The sequence below is a fragment of the Ceratotherium simum genome, chromosome 28, assembly GCF_057802395.1.
Source record: "Ceratotherium simum simum isolate JZ-2026a chromosome 28, ASM5780239v1, whole genome shotgun sequence".
Taxonomy (NCBI): Eukaryota; Metazoa; Chordata; class Mammalia; order Perissodactyla; family Rhinocerotidae; genus Ceratotherium; species Ceratotherium simum.
In genome coordinates, this window is record NC_141927.1 from 16,800,645 (window position 1) to 16,816,382 (window position 15,738).

The 15,738-nt window shown below is 41.1% G+C and overlaps 1 protein-coding gene across 4 annotated transcripts in view; it reads left to right on the top strand.

The window, feature by feature from the left end:
* The window catches only part of SNX25 (sorting nexin 25), a 129,803-nt gene that overhangs the window by 111,544 nt on the left and 2,521 nt on the right, over positions 1–15,738 (top strand). For all 4 annotated transcript variants that reach the window (XM_087418360.1, XM_087418361.1, XM_087418362.1 and 1 more), the window contains exons 12-16: positions 134–274; positions 3,375–3,488; positions 7,659–7,823; positions 9,607–9,724; positions 13,475–13,541. In XM_087418360.1, coding sequence (XP_087274486.1) covers positions 134–274; positions 3,375–3,488; positions 7,659–7,823; positions 9,607–9,724; positions 13,475–13,541 — 605 coding nt within the window. The remainder of the gene's footprint in view (positions 1–133; positions 275–3,374; positions 3,489–7,658; positions 7,824–9,606; positions 9,725–13,474; positions 13,542–15,738) is intronic.

Sequence of the window (15,738 nt, forward strand, 5' to 3'; positions counted from 1 at the left end):
TCATATTCACAGTCCCGGGGATTATGCAGGGCATAGACGCCAGGGAGAGGGAAATCTTGGGGGACATTAAAAATGTTGCCTACCACATCTGCTCACCATGCTTGTTGTTGTTGTGTTTGTGTTTTTTTCCAAGGTTACAGAAGAGAATGGTGAGCAAATGCCTTGTTACTTTGTCATGGTAAGCTTACAAGAAGTTGGAGGAGTTGAAACCAAGAACTGGACAGTCCCCAGAAGGCTCAGTGAGTTTCAGAATTTACACCGGAAACTTAGTGAGGTATGAACACTCGTGAGCACAAGAATTTAGACTTAACTGAGCAAGAAGAGATGTAAGAGCTCATTTCAATTTTTACGCATAAGGAAACTGATTCATCTTTCTCCTTTGCTGTTGATACTGGCAAGTGGCATTTTCAGCCTGACATTTAGAAATTTACTCATAGATCAAATCATCTAGTCTAGTCTAAATCCTCGGGACAGATAATACTCTGATCTCCTTAGTGAATTGTCACAGAACCCCAGAGCCAAAGGAGAGTTAGGGATCCTCTAGGGCCAGTGGTTTCGAAGCTGCCAGTTGTGACCCGTTAGTGGGTAGTGAAGTCAATTATGGGTTGCAGTAGGAGAAAGAGAATAGAACATATTGGGTTTCATCACAAAGAGTAAAGGAGTCGGTCAAGTGTCGTGGTTGAAAGCACAGACTCTGGAGCCAGACGGCTCGAGTGTGGATCCTGGCTTGACTACTCGTGAGCTATGTGACCTGGGACTTGTCTCTCTGTCCCTTTGTGCCTTGTTTTCTTCATCATTGAAATACAGATATTGATAGCACCTCCCATACCTATCTCAGAGTTGTGAGAATTAAGGGAATAAGTGTATACAAAGCATTTAGAGGAATGTCTAGCACATAATAAACATTATTGTGTTGTTGTTATTACTAGGAGCAGTAATGAGCGTTGTTTCATAGAACTTTTTATTTCAGTTTTATATGCGTGTGTATATTATATACATGGATATGGATATATGCATGTGCATTGGGGGCTGCAATGTAGCGTGTATTTCCTACTGTGGGTTTTTGTTAAAAATGTTGGAAAGCCACCAATGTAGGTCAATTCTTTTATTTGTGAGATGAGGGAAACTGATCTCAGAGAGTGTCACTGACTTATCATAGGATGTGTACACATAGTGGCCAGACCAGGGTTAGAATCCAGGTCATCTTACTTTCAGTTCATTATTCTTCCACTTTCCTCAGGGATTCTGTATTCCTAACTCTCCTCCTATGGGAGGTGATTGCCCTTCCCCCCAGCAATTAAAAAAATTCTTCCATCATTTCTATTTTCATTTAGATCCGTTTTTCTCTTGCTCAGAATGAACTGATACTGGTAAACCCTGTGGTCACCTCTCAGACCCCACTTTTGCAAATGAAATATGTCTGTTTCCTTTAACCTTTTTTGTTAGGGTGATTTTTTTTTTAACCTTTTAATCTCTACCTTCTGAATGCTGTTACTTCTTCAACTGCTTTTGAAACGATGGTGGCCAAAACTGAAGGTCATACTACAGCATTTCTCAAATGGACTAGGATCACCCTAGCAGTGTGGAAAGCAAATATTTATCTTAATATAAGAATAAATGTTTCCCAAAATTATTGAGTAAATTTAACACTGCAATGAAAAATGCATCGTTTGCCCTGTGCCCAACCATTGTGATGCCAAAGATTTGTATCAGTCTACTGGCTGATAAAAACCGAAGGGAAAGGAAAAAGGAATTTAGGGAAGATTTTGAAATAAAATGTATGTGGAAGATGAAATGTACTTTGAAAATCAAAAACAATGACACTGAAGTGTTAGAGGAAACAAACTTTATGAACTTCCACGTCTGTCCTTTGGTCTCGTCGTCACCTCTCGTCATCTGTGGCCTGAGGACGGGGTTCGTCTCCTACCCTTGCTATTTCCTGTCGAGTGGATTTTCATTTTCTGAAGGAAGCCTTCCTGTTCACAGCTGTGACAGGAAGCTCGCCTTCAGGTCCCTGGTGAGTTTAATCGCCCCTTCCAACTCTCCCTGGCTGTTTCAGTTCCTCTAAAATTTTGCCCTGACTTTGAACCCTGATGAAAATATCCTTCGTGGGCAGACACCATTGTGCGTTAGTGGCTGCGTAGGTAAGGCCAGTTCTTCCTCTTCTAACACTGGAAGCACTTACATGCACTGGCCACACGAGACTTGTTACGCGCTGTCCCTTGCTATGGCCAGGCTGGCGGGGGCTACCGTGACCCTGATGATGGCAACAGGAGTAACAGCTGTGGCAGGCAGACTCTGTGCTCACTTACTTTTCAATACCGGTTGATTTCATTAAGCATATTCAAATGGCCCCGGTGCCGTGATGACGGCCAGGGTTTGTCAATGGGGGCAGAGTCTGCAGCCTTTGGAACCCACTATCCTCCTCGTGTCTGAGGGGCAGACTGGCAGAGTCCTCTGGGGATTGGCATTAACAACACAGACTTTGGGCCGGCCCCGTGGCTTAGCAGTTAAGTGTGCATGCGCTCCACTGCTGGCGGCCCGGGTTCGGATCCCGGGCGCGCACCGACGCACCGCTTCTCCAGCCACGCGGAGGCCGCGTCCCACATACAGCAACTAGAGGGATGTGCAACTATGACACACAACCATCTACTGGGGCTTTGGGGGAAAAATAAATAAATAAAATTTTAAAAAAAAGAACACAGACTTTATCATCAGTTGGATCTGGGTTTTAATCCTGATTATCAGTCGTCTCATATGTAAAATAGGAATGCTAATAATTCGCAACTTGTAGGGCTGTTACACATGCCAAGCAGAAGCAGAGTGTCTGGCAGAATGTAGGACTTAATCCACAACGGGAAGTCGATTGTCACTATTTATTAATATATTTTATTCTTATTAATATAGTTACACTCTGCAGTTTGCCATCAAAAGGCCGTAATAAAGGTAGAACCCAAACGATTCTGATTCTTTTTCCGTTGTCTTCTTTTGTCAACTTTGATAACTTCTTACAGAGATGTCGTAAACAAAACATATTTTAATAGAAAAACCTTGTTCCTGAGAGCCAGGTGTCCATACCTCACATGTTGTGCTACATGCATGTTGTGCAAATCCAGCTTATGGGCCTGGCTTCAGGATTTCCCGGCTTCCGGGCATTCATGGGTCTAGGGACGAGCTTTAGCTTTTTTTGTCAAATGTCCCATTCCTCCAGATTCTTCGAGCCTGATTAGAACAGGTAGGTTTCCAAGGTCTTAAATCTCAGAGGAACGAGGACAAGAGGAGGATACTTGGTTTGTTCTAATTAAAATGGTAAATCTTTTTGTAAGATTAAAATGTAATTTCCAGATACTAACATTTAATTTTTTTCCCCACAGTGTTTCCCTTCTTTAAAAAAAGTCCAGTTGCCTTCTCTCAGCAAGCTGCCTTTCAAATCTATAGATCACAAGTTTATGGAAAAGTCAAAGAAGCAATTGAACAAGTTTTTACAGGTAAGCAAGTGAAAAGTTTTGGACATGAGAGGAATAATTAGTTATTTTGGGTTAAACTGTCATCATTCAAAGAGCTTGCTCGTTTGCTTCCCGTTGTCACAGGCCATGCCAGATCCTCAAAATGTCTGGTCTTTTTTTTTTTTTTTTTTGAGTAAATAAAGTATACCATACATACAGAAAATGCAGATGATATGTGTACAGCTTTCTCTGTTTTCACAATCTGAACACACCCTTGTGGCTAGCACCCAGTCCACGAAACAATATTGCCAGTACCTCCAGCTTCCTTCCATCGCTGCTTCCCCCACCAAAGGGAACCCCGATCCCGGCTTCTCACAACACAGATAGTTACAAGTGTTCTTGAACTTCATATAAATGGAATCATATGGTATGGACTTTTTTGTGTCTGACTTCTTTCACTCGACGTTATTATGTTCCTGAGATTCATCCTCATGACTGCTATTTTAGTTGTAGATCATTCGTTTTCACTGTTTAGGTTTTTCATTGTGTGAATACACTACAGTCTATTCATTCTATTGTTGAGCATTTGGATAGTTTCCAGTTGGAGGCTATTATGAAGAGAGTTTCTATAAACTTCTAGTACTTGTCTTTTGGTGACTATGTGTTGGGTAATACCTTTGTGTTTTTCAGTTTTTCAAAGTGGTTGTAGCAATTTTTACACTCTTACCAGCAGTGTGTAAGGGGTCTGATTGCTCCACACCCTCCCCAGTGCTTAGCCATTCTGGTGAGTGTGTACTGGTATCTCATTGTGGTTTTAATTTGCATCTCCCTGAGGACTAATGAGGTTAAGCACCAGTCATATGTTAATTGGCCATTTGGATGGTTTATTTTGTGAAGTTAAAGTCCTGTCTACTCCTCAGTCCTGTTGTCTGTCTTTTCTGTTTCCCTCCGTAGGAGTCTGTGTGTGTTTTGGATGTGAGTCTCCTGTCAGACCATGTGTGGTGCACATATCTTCTCCCTTTCTGTGGATTGCCTTTTCAGGCTCTGAATGATTTCTCTTAATGAACAGAAGTTCTCAATTTTAGTTTAGTCCAGTTTATCAGTTTTTTTCTTGTACAGTTAATGCCTTTGTGCTTAAGAAATCTTGGGCTACTCCAAGGTCCTAAAGATATTTTCCTAATTTGCTCTAAACACTGTTTTCCTTCAGTCTGTTTTAGAGAGTAAGGCTGGACAAAGGAATGCCATCCCCAGTAGCAACCACTATTTATTTTTTTCCTTAGCTAGGCCCTCTGTATTCAGAGTATAGTTAAGTTACTCAAACCATGGACCCCGAAGCCCTTATAGTTCTCAGAGGCATGCAACTTTGCCGATGCAGTAGTAGCTAGAAGTCCTGAGATTAGTAAAGGCTATATTAAAATATAATCGTTGACTTAGAAGTATGGATCATAGTTAAAATAGATACATTTAAGCCAGAGTTGCCTTGAAAGTGTTAGTCTTTTTTTCTCATATATTTCTCTTTCTGTCTGTGTGTGTGTGTGTGTGTGTGTGTGTGTGTGTAAATTTCCCTCGGGAAATAAAATTAGAAAAATTTTCTGAGTTCATATGGCAGAGCTGGGGTAGAGGATCATTAATGTTGAAATGCTCTTACAGGAGAGAATTTAAAACTGAAATATCACTATTTTGTTGCTGATTCAGAATGTCTAGGAAATATTAAACCCACTCAAGCATGGTACCTGATTAAATCATTCAGAAGAGTTAAAGATCTTGTTTGTGAAACGAATGTGTGTTACTCAGAATCCAAGCCCCAGATGTGTAGCTTTGGAACTCTGCAGCTGACTCAGGTTTCCCTCCAGCCTCTGCTGTTGGGGAGGGTCTCAGTTTGCTCCGTCTTCCTGATGTGCTGCAGAGACTGCCCTCATGCCTGCATTTTCGGGGATGCGAGGAGGGGTTGTCTATGCCCTTAGTGGACTGTTGGTGAGGGAAATGGGTTAGTGAGTCCTGCTGTTGTGCCAGGAGAACCGTGCACTCCAGCGCACTGCGGGTAGGTGGTGTGGGCATGGCTGGGGGCAAGGAAAAGCTGCAGCTAAGCCAGATGACACAGTGGTCTCAGGTGGCCATTTGTCTTTTAATCAAGAGGATTTTAAGTCAGGAAATAATGGGTTAAATTGTTTTTCATTTCCTCAAAGACTTTATTTGAAAGTGCTAACTAACTGTTCAGTATCTTTAGGTAGGTTACACAGCAGACTGCAGTTTCAAAATATTATTCCACCAATTGCAAACAGGAAAAGTAAGATGTGAAAAGTTTAGTCTGAAGAGCAGATGTTTTTAAGTCCATAGAACCTTCCAGAAAAAGAGATTCCACTGAGTATATGTTTATGTGAATGTTTATTTATGACATACGGTTCCCTATCGAGGCATACTAATAAGACAGATATTTAATAATCTAGCTAATCATTCTTGGCGATGCCATCACTTATGTTTTCATTCCTACATGCCATCTTTGCTGATCCTCACGTACACATACCACTTACTCCAGCCATTGCCCCCAGTAGCACTCTGCCCCACTTCTGGGTGTGCACATGCTGTTCACTCTTCTTGGGATGCTTACACCTTTCTTCATCATCCTCTGAGCAGTCTTAGGTCTTCACTAGAAGAGAATGACATGCTCTCAGTGTTGTGGGGGAAGAAGTTAGGAATGGGAATCCATTTTTAGAGAGCTTAAAGATTATAAAATCCCAATTATGCCTTACTCCACAGGCATAATCTCTGAGAAAATTTCTGACTTTTCATACATATTTAATTTGGTCATTTTCCTTCATAATAGAATATAACTTAGGCCAAAGACTTATCACCCTTAATGATTTCCTTATTTATATTGATTGTATTAAGTTAGAGGCTTACCATTAGTTATCATTTCCTACTGTTTTATAGAATAATGATGGAGTATAGATTAGCTAAAGGAAATAAAGTTAGGGGGAGAATGTCTCACTCCTCCTAAACCACCCTCATGCACAACTGAACATTTAAATACTCTGAAAAAGGAATAAAGGCCTATTTATTGGGCTCAGGGGCCACAAAAGGCAGTAGTGACCCGCCTGCCCATCCCCTTAATCTCCCTCCCTCCATGTGAGGCAGAACCTTCCCATCTTCAGGCCAGTCTTCTGCAGGATACGTGAAGCTGGCAACCACTGGAATGCTGGTGGTGCCACTTGGACCCCCTGGCCCCACTGTGGCAGTATTGGGCACATTCAGAGGTGCTTATTCTAGGGAAGGTCATAGGGTTTATCAGATTTCAGCCTTTGCCTCGACAAATATAACGTGAACAACATGGACCAGCTCCTCTGACTAGAATTGAACCTCGTCTGCCACTCCAATTTCTGTCATTAGAAGCACAGTCTGCTCCCCAGGGTTCTGTCTCGCCCAAGGGGCTTATATCATAAATGAGGCAGTATTTCCCATTGTTTTATTTATTCCTAAACCCTGTACCTTTTAATACTAGACACTTAAACCTTCTTGTGGTCACATTGTTAATTTTACTGTTTTATCCGTAGCCCTTGTTTGTACATGAACGGACGTGAATCACGTCCTCCTTTCCTCTCCCCTAAGGCCAGATAAGTACATAAAGAACTTGAGGAAATTTCCAGGTGAAGGGCCAGTAAACCAGCTATATAATTACACAAACAAGCACTGCCTGGAGGGTGGCAGCACAGTGAAGTAAAACAGTTGCCTGGCAAGCAGGGCCTCCCTGTGACAACTCAGAGTTCTTGTTTCGGCTGATGTACGAAGTCTGAACATAACCGTAAAAGGGTGCTTGAATGGTATCCTTGTGTAATGTGCAAGTACGTAAGGTGTTCACACAAACGAGTGGAGGTTAAGCTGACTTTCAAAGGCAGTGGTCCCGGGATCTGTAAGCTGTGTGCAGAGGAATTTTGTGTTGCACTGAGCAGTGCAAAATGGAGTGAGTTCTGTTGTCTGCACAGTATCTCCCACAAGCAGAAGGGTTAGGACACTCCAGTTAACCTAGAGGGGATTGTTTGCCATTCAGATCATTGATAATTGATCTAATATATTTTATTTCAGGGGGAAAGGGAAGTGGTTTTAGGTTCAGAATTATGATGAATTCACAGTCAATTCTGCCTTGTTTGTCTCTACTTGTGGTAGCTCCCCGCTACCACTCCTATATAGGAGTGATTCATCCTCTTCCTTCCACAGAATCTGCTTTCAGATGAAAGACTGTGTCAGAGTGAAGCACTTTATGCCTTTTTGAGCCCTTCTCCTGACTACCTCAAGGTTATTGATGTGCAGGGGAAAAAACCCACTTTTTCATTATCCTCATTTTTGGAAAGACTTCCTCGTGACTTCTTCTCTCATCAAGAGGTGAGCTGTCTAAAGGGTGTACCATTTTCATAGCGTACTTAAGCAAATGTCTTTTTGAAGCCTGTCTGAAGTAACAGATGTTTTTTAAAAGCTTGCTGCTAGTGGGGAGAAAGCAAATACATCCATGGTCAGTTATGATTGCTGTCGTATTTGGGGACACCAGTTTGTGCTCCCCTACAAGCCACTTGGAAGAGTTAAGATACAGAAATGAAAAGACTCATAACAAGGTGGGTAAGTGAAATGTGGACAGGAAGTTCTGTAGGACTCTCTACAAAATGAGTGATAGCCAGTCCCTGGGGATGGGGCCGGTCATTATGAGGAGTTGGAGCTAAGATGGAAGGTTTGGGAGAGGAGGATGTGTTTGAAGAACAGTCAGTATGTCAGGGAATGGAAAACCATGGAATATTTTGAAGCGAGATGAATTTAGTGGAGATATATATGGGTAAAGGAAAGAATAGAGAGAGACTGCAGACATTTGCGATCTTATATAAGCTCCTACCTCACGTTTAGGCCACTGAAGCCCCTTGTTTGACTCTCCAGCAAATTGCACGAGACCATCTCCGAAATTTGGCATCTCCTTAGTTCGTTGCCAAATGCCACTGCCTCTTCACTAGGGTTGGTTTAATGAGTTTGGACAGAAGGAACTGACAATGAAAAGGAGCATGCTGTTTTACTGCATTCTGAGCTGGGAGGAGACGTCAGTGTGTACCATAGAGCATACCTACATCAGCGTTCAGGTCTTTGTGTAAACCCTCTTCCCTCCCAAGTGTCTCTGTCTCTCCCTCCTCTTTCCTTGATGGCCATACATATGACGTCTGGCTGTACTTGGCTAGCTTACCTCCACTACCTCCCATGTATTCCTGAACCCCTTGGAATTTACATTATGGCCAGTCCCTTCATGAATTAGTCTCTGAAGGTGAGCGCCAGTGGCCAAATCCAGTGGCTTCCTCTCTGTCTTCACCTTCTTCAACCTCTTTGCAGCATTTTGTGTTGCTGGACTTCTTGTAAAGCTGTGAAGTTTTAGGGAACTCCTCCTGCCTCTATGACTTCTCAGTCCTTTCCTCTGCTCATCCAGTCCCCCAGAATCCTGTCCTTAGCCCTCTGCTTGGTCCCACGACGTCAGCCTCTCTACCTGTCTGCCTCTGCACACTTTCCCAGCTGTCTTTCCACTGCCTAGTGTTTGTCCCTCTCTGACAGCACTTCACCTGCTTGTAGAAGCAGCTCCGTGCATGTGTGTCAGTCTCCGCAGAGAGCTGTGGGCCACTGAAAGTCTGGGTCCACATCGCACTCCTTTGCACTAGTCTGGCGCCTGGCGTGTAATGAGTTTTGAACTGAAACTTGCTGATATGCAGATCAGGAAATGAGACTAGCCGAAGTACAGAATAAAATCTTGAATCAGAGCTTTAAAAATAACTAAATTAGTTTAAAATATACGTTTTTTTTTTTTAAAGTGAATTTAAAATCATACAACTTTTATAACTCAAAATGGTTAGAAAACTATTTTCTCATCTTCTAATTCACTCTTGATTCATACAGTGACAGAGCTTTTTCAAAATTATTTTAAACCTTGATAAGGCTTTAGGATCAAGCTTTTCCCTGAGGTTAGATACATTTGGCCCCTTTTATTGAAAATGCATAGATTTCTGCATGTAGGAAAATGGAAGGGTTATGTAAGGTTGAAATATGAGCACATAGTTTGGAATTTGCACTTGAAAAAGGAGAACAACTCTACCAATTTTCCTGGATAAGTGATCTGCTTCCTGTGACTTTTCTGTACCCGCAGGAGGAGACAGAGGAGGACAGTGACCTGTCAGATTATGGTGACGATATCGATGGGAGGAAGGACGCCTTGGCTGAACCATGCTTCATGTTGATTGGGGAGATTTTTGAACTTCGAGGAAGTAAGCCTCTTTGTTATTACTTAGTGGTATTTGCTGGGTAAGTGGTGCACACACACATATTTAATATCCATTTATTCCTGAATCAGACATGAATTCCTGTTCATTCATTTATTCAGGAAATACTTTTAAGGGCCAACCAGATACTGTGGTAGGAGCTGAGGATACAACCTTAAGACAGTATCATCTCTGTACTCACGGAACTTAAGGTCCTGAGATACCCTGTACCATGTTTCACTGAATACTGAAGGAGAGAGTGCTTTGAATTTCTTTTTATGTGACTTAGCATAGCCTCATTGCTTTATCACCAAAAAGTATCCAGAAAATAATTTTGCAGAGCAGAGGAAGAGTCCTGTTGTTGAAGGTGGGGTTTTGATGCTCCTGAGATAGTATTATAGCCAGGGACACTGGAATGCCTCACCCCGACTTTTCAGCCACCTTTCTTCCCCTAGAGGAGTGGTTATCAGTGGAGGGGTGGGGGAACTTTGTCCCCCAGGGCACATTTGGCCGTGTCTGGAAACATTTTTGGCTGTCACAACTTGAGGGATGGTGCTACTGGCATCTTTTGGGTAGAGGCCAGGGATGCTGCTAAATATCCTACGATGTACAGGACAACCCCCCACAACAGAGTTATCTTGCCCAAAATGACAATAGTGCAGAGGTTGGGAAATCTTACATTAGTAGTTCTTGAGGGAGATGTACTTAGAAGAAACAAGAACAAAAAGAGGATGAAAATACTATATTTGTTAAGACCTGCACAAATGCCTCTTCCCCAAAGTGGTACTTGGCTGAAAGGTCAAACTGTACTACTTGGCTTAGTCTTGAGTCCTGAGTAGGACTCTCTGCCCACCCATACCTTCCACAGCCCCCCAACACTCTCCATCATGAGACCAGTCTACTGGGTCATACCGGGAGCCTCACTACTAGCTAGAGATATCGCAGGTGCCTACAGGCACAACCAACCACCCAGCAGAGGAAGCAAATGAAAAGAGCAGGAGTTTGCAAGGCACTGCCACCAACGGCTAAAATCTTGTCCTGTGAATGTCCTGGGCTCTGTCCACTCCAATTAGCATCTCTTCCCCTGGGGTGAAGAAGGTAGGCTGGGAGTTGGTCCTGTATGGGAAATGGGGCTATGCATCCTTTCTTATTTATATATCCCTTAATGCGTCACTTTAAGAATTATTAACAGATGAAAAAACCTGAAGTCCTATTATAAACTTGAGCCTATCTTATGTGTCTTTTAGTCCTCACTATCAGCTGCAGTGCCTGATCCATACTAGGTGATCAATAAAAGAAAAATTTAAATGCTAGAATTAATTACCTTGGTCCTTGAAGTTTTTCTTCTCCTGTGCCAAAGCTAAACTGATATATAATATCAGTCAGCAAACATTTTGGGATCATATGTTTTAGATACAGCCCTGTAGGGGACACAAAAATATATCAGATATAGATTCTTCCTTCACTGAATTTACAACATAAGGGTTTCAAAAATGTAATTCACTTTAGCAGTACACACAATTAAATTCTAAACCACAGGCAGAGATTTATGTGTAAAGACGTTCATTTTAGCATAATTTCCATAATGAAAAGTTGGAACTAAGCTAAACTTCTGAAATAAGGGATAGTTAAATCATGTAAGAAATATCCATATGATGAAACTTTATCCAAATATTAAAGATCCTTTCAGATGAAAAAGCTATAGCTGTTCCATATTTTAGACATTTAAAGATATATACTGATGTTTAACTTGGTTCCCTAAGCAGTAAAACTAGTTTTCCACCCAAAGCCTGACTCTTCCTCAGTGAAATCTAGCCCATTAAATCGTGAATCCTCCCAATTTCCCATGGAGTTGATAAAAACGAGCGAAGCACCATCTCAGCCTTTTGTCAGTGTGTTCTTTGCGATACAAAGAGATTAAGAGGCTGGTGGATGTGTCAGAGCCAGTCAGGGCAGGAGTAGGGCTCAAAATGCCATCTTTGCAGCGTGCATTTCGTCCATCATATGCCAGCTCAGAAGCCTATTTGGTTTTGCTAGTGACATTTCAGGGTTAAAAATAGAGCATAATTTATAATGAGATGTGATGTATTTGCCATCAGCAAAATCCTAGTGTTGCTGCAGCTGCCTCTGTAGCTTTGAATAAATGAATCCTTGGAAGGAGTAATGGGGCTATTTTGTGTGTGGGGTGGGGGTGGAGGTTGGGGACTGGGGAAGGATAGGAAAAAAGTAGTAGAGTAAGGGGGATATCAGTCATGGGAGAGAATTTGTAGCAAAGCCATTTTTGGTTCCTACTCTGGTTTAGTATACAAAATGGGACCAGTAATACAGCCTTTTAAAACATTTATAAACAGTCACTCGGCTGTCAGGCATTCTTCCTAGAGTAGCACGTGCCCTCACACCCTCTGGGGATGAGCTTCCTCTCTCTGCCCTAGAAAGGCAGAGTGAAGTTATCAACACCGACAGACACGCTCCTCTCCGCCTAAACAGCAGCCTAAATGAACAAGTCTGCATGCGAGCAGCGTGCTCTGAATCCCATCAAAAATTTAGGGCACGTTCGAGGCATGGTTCTGCCTCCAAGACTTGACTCCTGCTTGGAGGATTAACAACACTACTTTAACTGGACATTTAGATCCATTTAAAAAGTTAGAAATGACTTTAGAATGTCTTAAAGTCTACTACCAACACTATGTTAATTGTTGATTTCCGTTTGTGTGTCTTCCCTGTACAGAGGTGTTTGTGAATTTGCTCCTTTTAGGTTTTCTGACTGGTGCAGGAGCCCTGAACTCGTGGCTCCGCTAGAGCCAGCTCTGAGTTTCTCACTTCCTCATGGGTCAGTAGCTAATAAACGTTTCACTGAAAGGAGGTGAATATATAAATGGAAAATTTGGTTTAGATTCTCATTTGTGGGCCTGAAATATCTTCACAGCGTTTCTTTGCCTTCTTTTGGTTTAGATTCATAGTCTATACTGATAAAAATGTGTCTCCGTGTTAATAATAAAAGTTGAGATCTGTGGAACCCTTCACAATACTATTTCGCACAAAATATTGACAAGACCCCCAGAGCAGAAAAACACACATTTAATGCTGCCCTATTCCAGATGAGGAAACGGGGCTCAGAGAAGGTGACTGCCCAGCTGCTCTGGGGAGTGGCCCAGGAGAGTGCTGAATTCACATCGCACTCAGCTTCGCAGTTCACCTTTCTTCCCCCAGAGGCATAAAACATATAAAAGTCTGCGATCATCTACAAACTACTGTTCAGATGGGAGCACCAGACCCATCAATTCATTAATATTTCAAAATATTTGTCAACATTGGACTACATATGTTTCTCATTGAGAGCAGTGTGTTAGGAAATTGGGTTCAACAAGCCAGACAGAAATCTGAAATAGGAATTGTACTGTCTGCTATTAGTAAATAGGAATTGTACTCGTGAAAAAGACATGCCGTCAGTAGCCCAGAGACATATGAAGTAAAGTATTATTTCGAATTGCTAGCTCAGCTGTTGTGTAGGCATTGAAATGCTACAAAAACTCTTAGGTGTCATCTCAGCAGTTGCAAGTAGAAAATGAAAGCTTAGGAGAATTTTCCTGGGCAGAAGTTTGCTAACCTAGACCCGAATTCTGCAGCTGTCATAGCCCTGACTTGGTGTCAGGACTCTGATTGAGTTAAGTGGTAAGATTTATGCTTTGTGCAGCTATGACAATGTTGTAATTGTGATATCCTTTGATAATACTTTGCCTCTGCTTTATATTTTAGTGTTTAAATGGGTGAGAAGAACATTAATTGCTCTCGTTCAGGTCACTTTTGGAAGAACCATCAACAAGTGAGTTGCACGAAGTTAATATTTGAATTCATGCCCTACCCTTTGCCTTAATAGTCAAATCTCCTTGTGGTATAGTAGCCAGTGATCTCTCTGACTGAAATTATTTTATTTTCTCTTACTTTTTGTTTCTGATATGATTCTAAGATTGGATAGGGAAGCAGATTTCTGAAAGAATTTCTGCCACAGAACGCATGGTGAACTAGTTGATAAAATCTTGAGCCATCTCCGGCATTCTGGCTGATGAGGGTCAGGAGATTCTGTTCTGTAAAGTTCTCTTTTGATCATGATGACCAATTTGAGGTTCTTGGGTACAGTGTTTTTATGTCACATGGTGGGAATCAGTTTAAGGCTTAGACTCTAAGCCAAAATGAAAGTAGGATGAGCATCAAATGGCAGGTACTTATTTGGAGGAAAATGCAAACCATATATTTTCTTAGAGTTGGGGTAACATTTAAATGGTAATTCTTCTTTTTTGTTAATATTTGAGTATCCATCAGGGGTATATGTATCATAGAATAATATTATAAGCCATATGTACATTTTAAACTATATTACATTATCCGTAAATACCTAAAAGCTTAACTGTACACCCAGTATTCTTCAAGAGATAAACATTATGACTTTCCTGCACAATAAAAATGTGTCAACTGCTGAAAGTAAGGGGAAAAAAATCACTTTTTTATACAGAAAAATGTTTTAAGATGAAATTATCAGATTTTTCCAAGTGAAAGATTAATTTAGTTGTCAAACATATGTACAAGGTTAATAGTTTTATCATGTAAACCTTCTACATTTTTATGAGAAACAACATACTATCTCTTTATTCATTTGCAAATAGAATATATTTTCCTTGTGGTCATAAACAAAAGTTTACTTCTGTTCATTTCTGAGATTTTTTAAAAAAGGATGTTAGTGTCTTGTTTAGTTGACTTAGTATTATAGGCTTTTATTTTGATGAGAAGAATAGCCAGTTTAACTTGCAGTTTCAGTCTAAGGCAAACCTCTCCACGTTAGTATCAACAGGCCTCGGATAAAGAAATTTCCAAAATGGCCCTATTTTTCTCAGGACTCCATACTCGCTCATTTATTTTCCTTTTCAGTTTCAGCAAATCACGCACTTTTCTCGCTCCTATTTATGATGTCGACTCTTAATTATAAAATGAGCAGCTGTGGTTTGTGAGTGGTGAATACATTTGGCAGTTATTTGCACGGGGCTGGAGGAGGGGCATCATGTAGAGAATTTTCAGGCTGTTCATTTCTACGGGCTTTTTATCAGGTAGAGAAATTATGGAGCACCTGGCCGTTTGCTGTTTTTGCCTTTCGCAGATGATGACACATCACACAATTAACCAGCAGCACAATCTGTGCCTCGTGCCTTGTACCAATGATAATTTCACTTACCAGAATCACTTCAGAAGCTTCCTACAGTTTTGGCTAATAGAAAGTCAGCCCTAAATAAATAGAAAATGCTTAGGTGATGGCCTTCGGTAAGAGTCACTTACCTAATTTAAGTTGCAAATTGAAATTTTCTTCATGTCTTCATGTAGTGTGAGTGAGTAACCCAAAACAAGACGATAGAAAAAACAAGACGTCTGCATTTTATATAGATTTTTCTTAGGCAGGTCGGCAGGTTCTCTTTTAAAAGCAGAAGTCCTGTTAAATGAGTAAAATTATTTTATTTGGTCTAGATATGAATTGCATAGTTCTAAGCAGTATAGGGGAGTATCTAAGGAGACAGGCAGTTATAAACAGAAGTAACGTAGTTTTGGCTCACAGTGGAGTTTAGACTTCAACAGTGACTGATTACTGTGTGCGAAGTACTGGGCTTGTAACATCTATTTCAGATACTATTTCTGAAAACCTTATATTGTCCCTTGAAAAATCTGGTTGGGAAGTCAGATTCTTAAAGGGCTTTTAGATTTATTATTCATGAATTGAGTTTGAAATTTCAGGTCTTCCTGGCACTAAGAGTCTAAGATGATTCTTTTCACCTTTCAGCAGAGATTTTGGGCTCTTTGAACTGTGTTTGCTTGTCTCTTGATAGCAGAAATCCTGTGATTGGTTAGAATTTGACTAATGACTAATGAAATAGGGTTTTGTTGGAGACCTGAGTAACCAGATAAAAACCATTTATTTATAACTGTGCAAGTCAGATGTCTGCCCAGTTTTCATTCCCATGGAAATTTGAAGTGGCTAG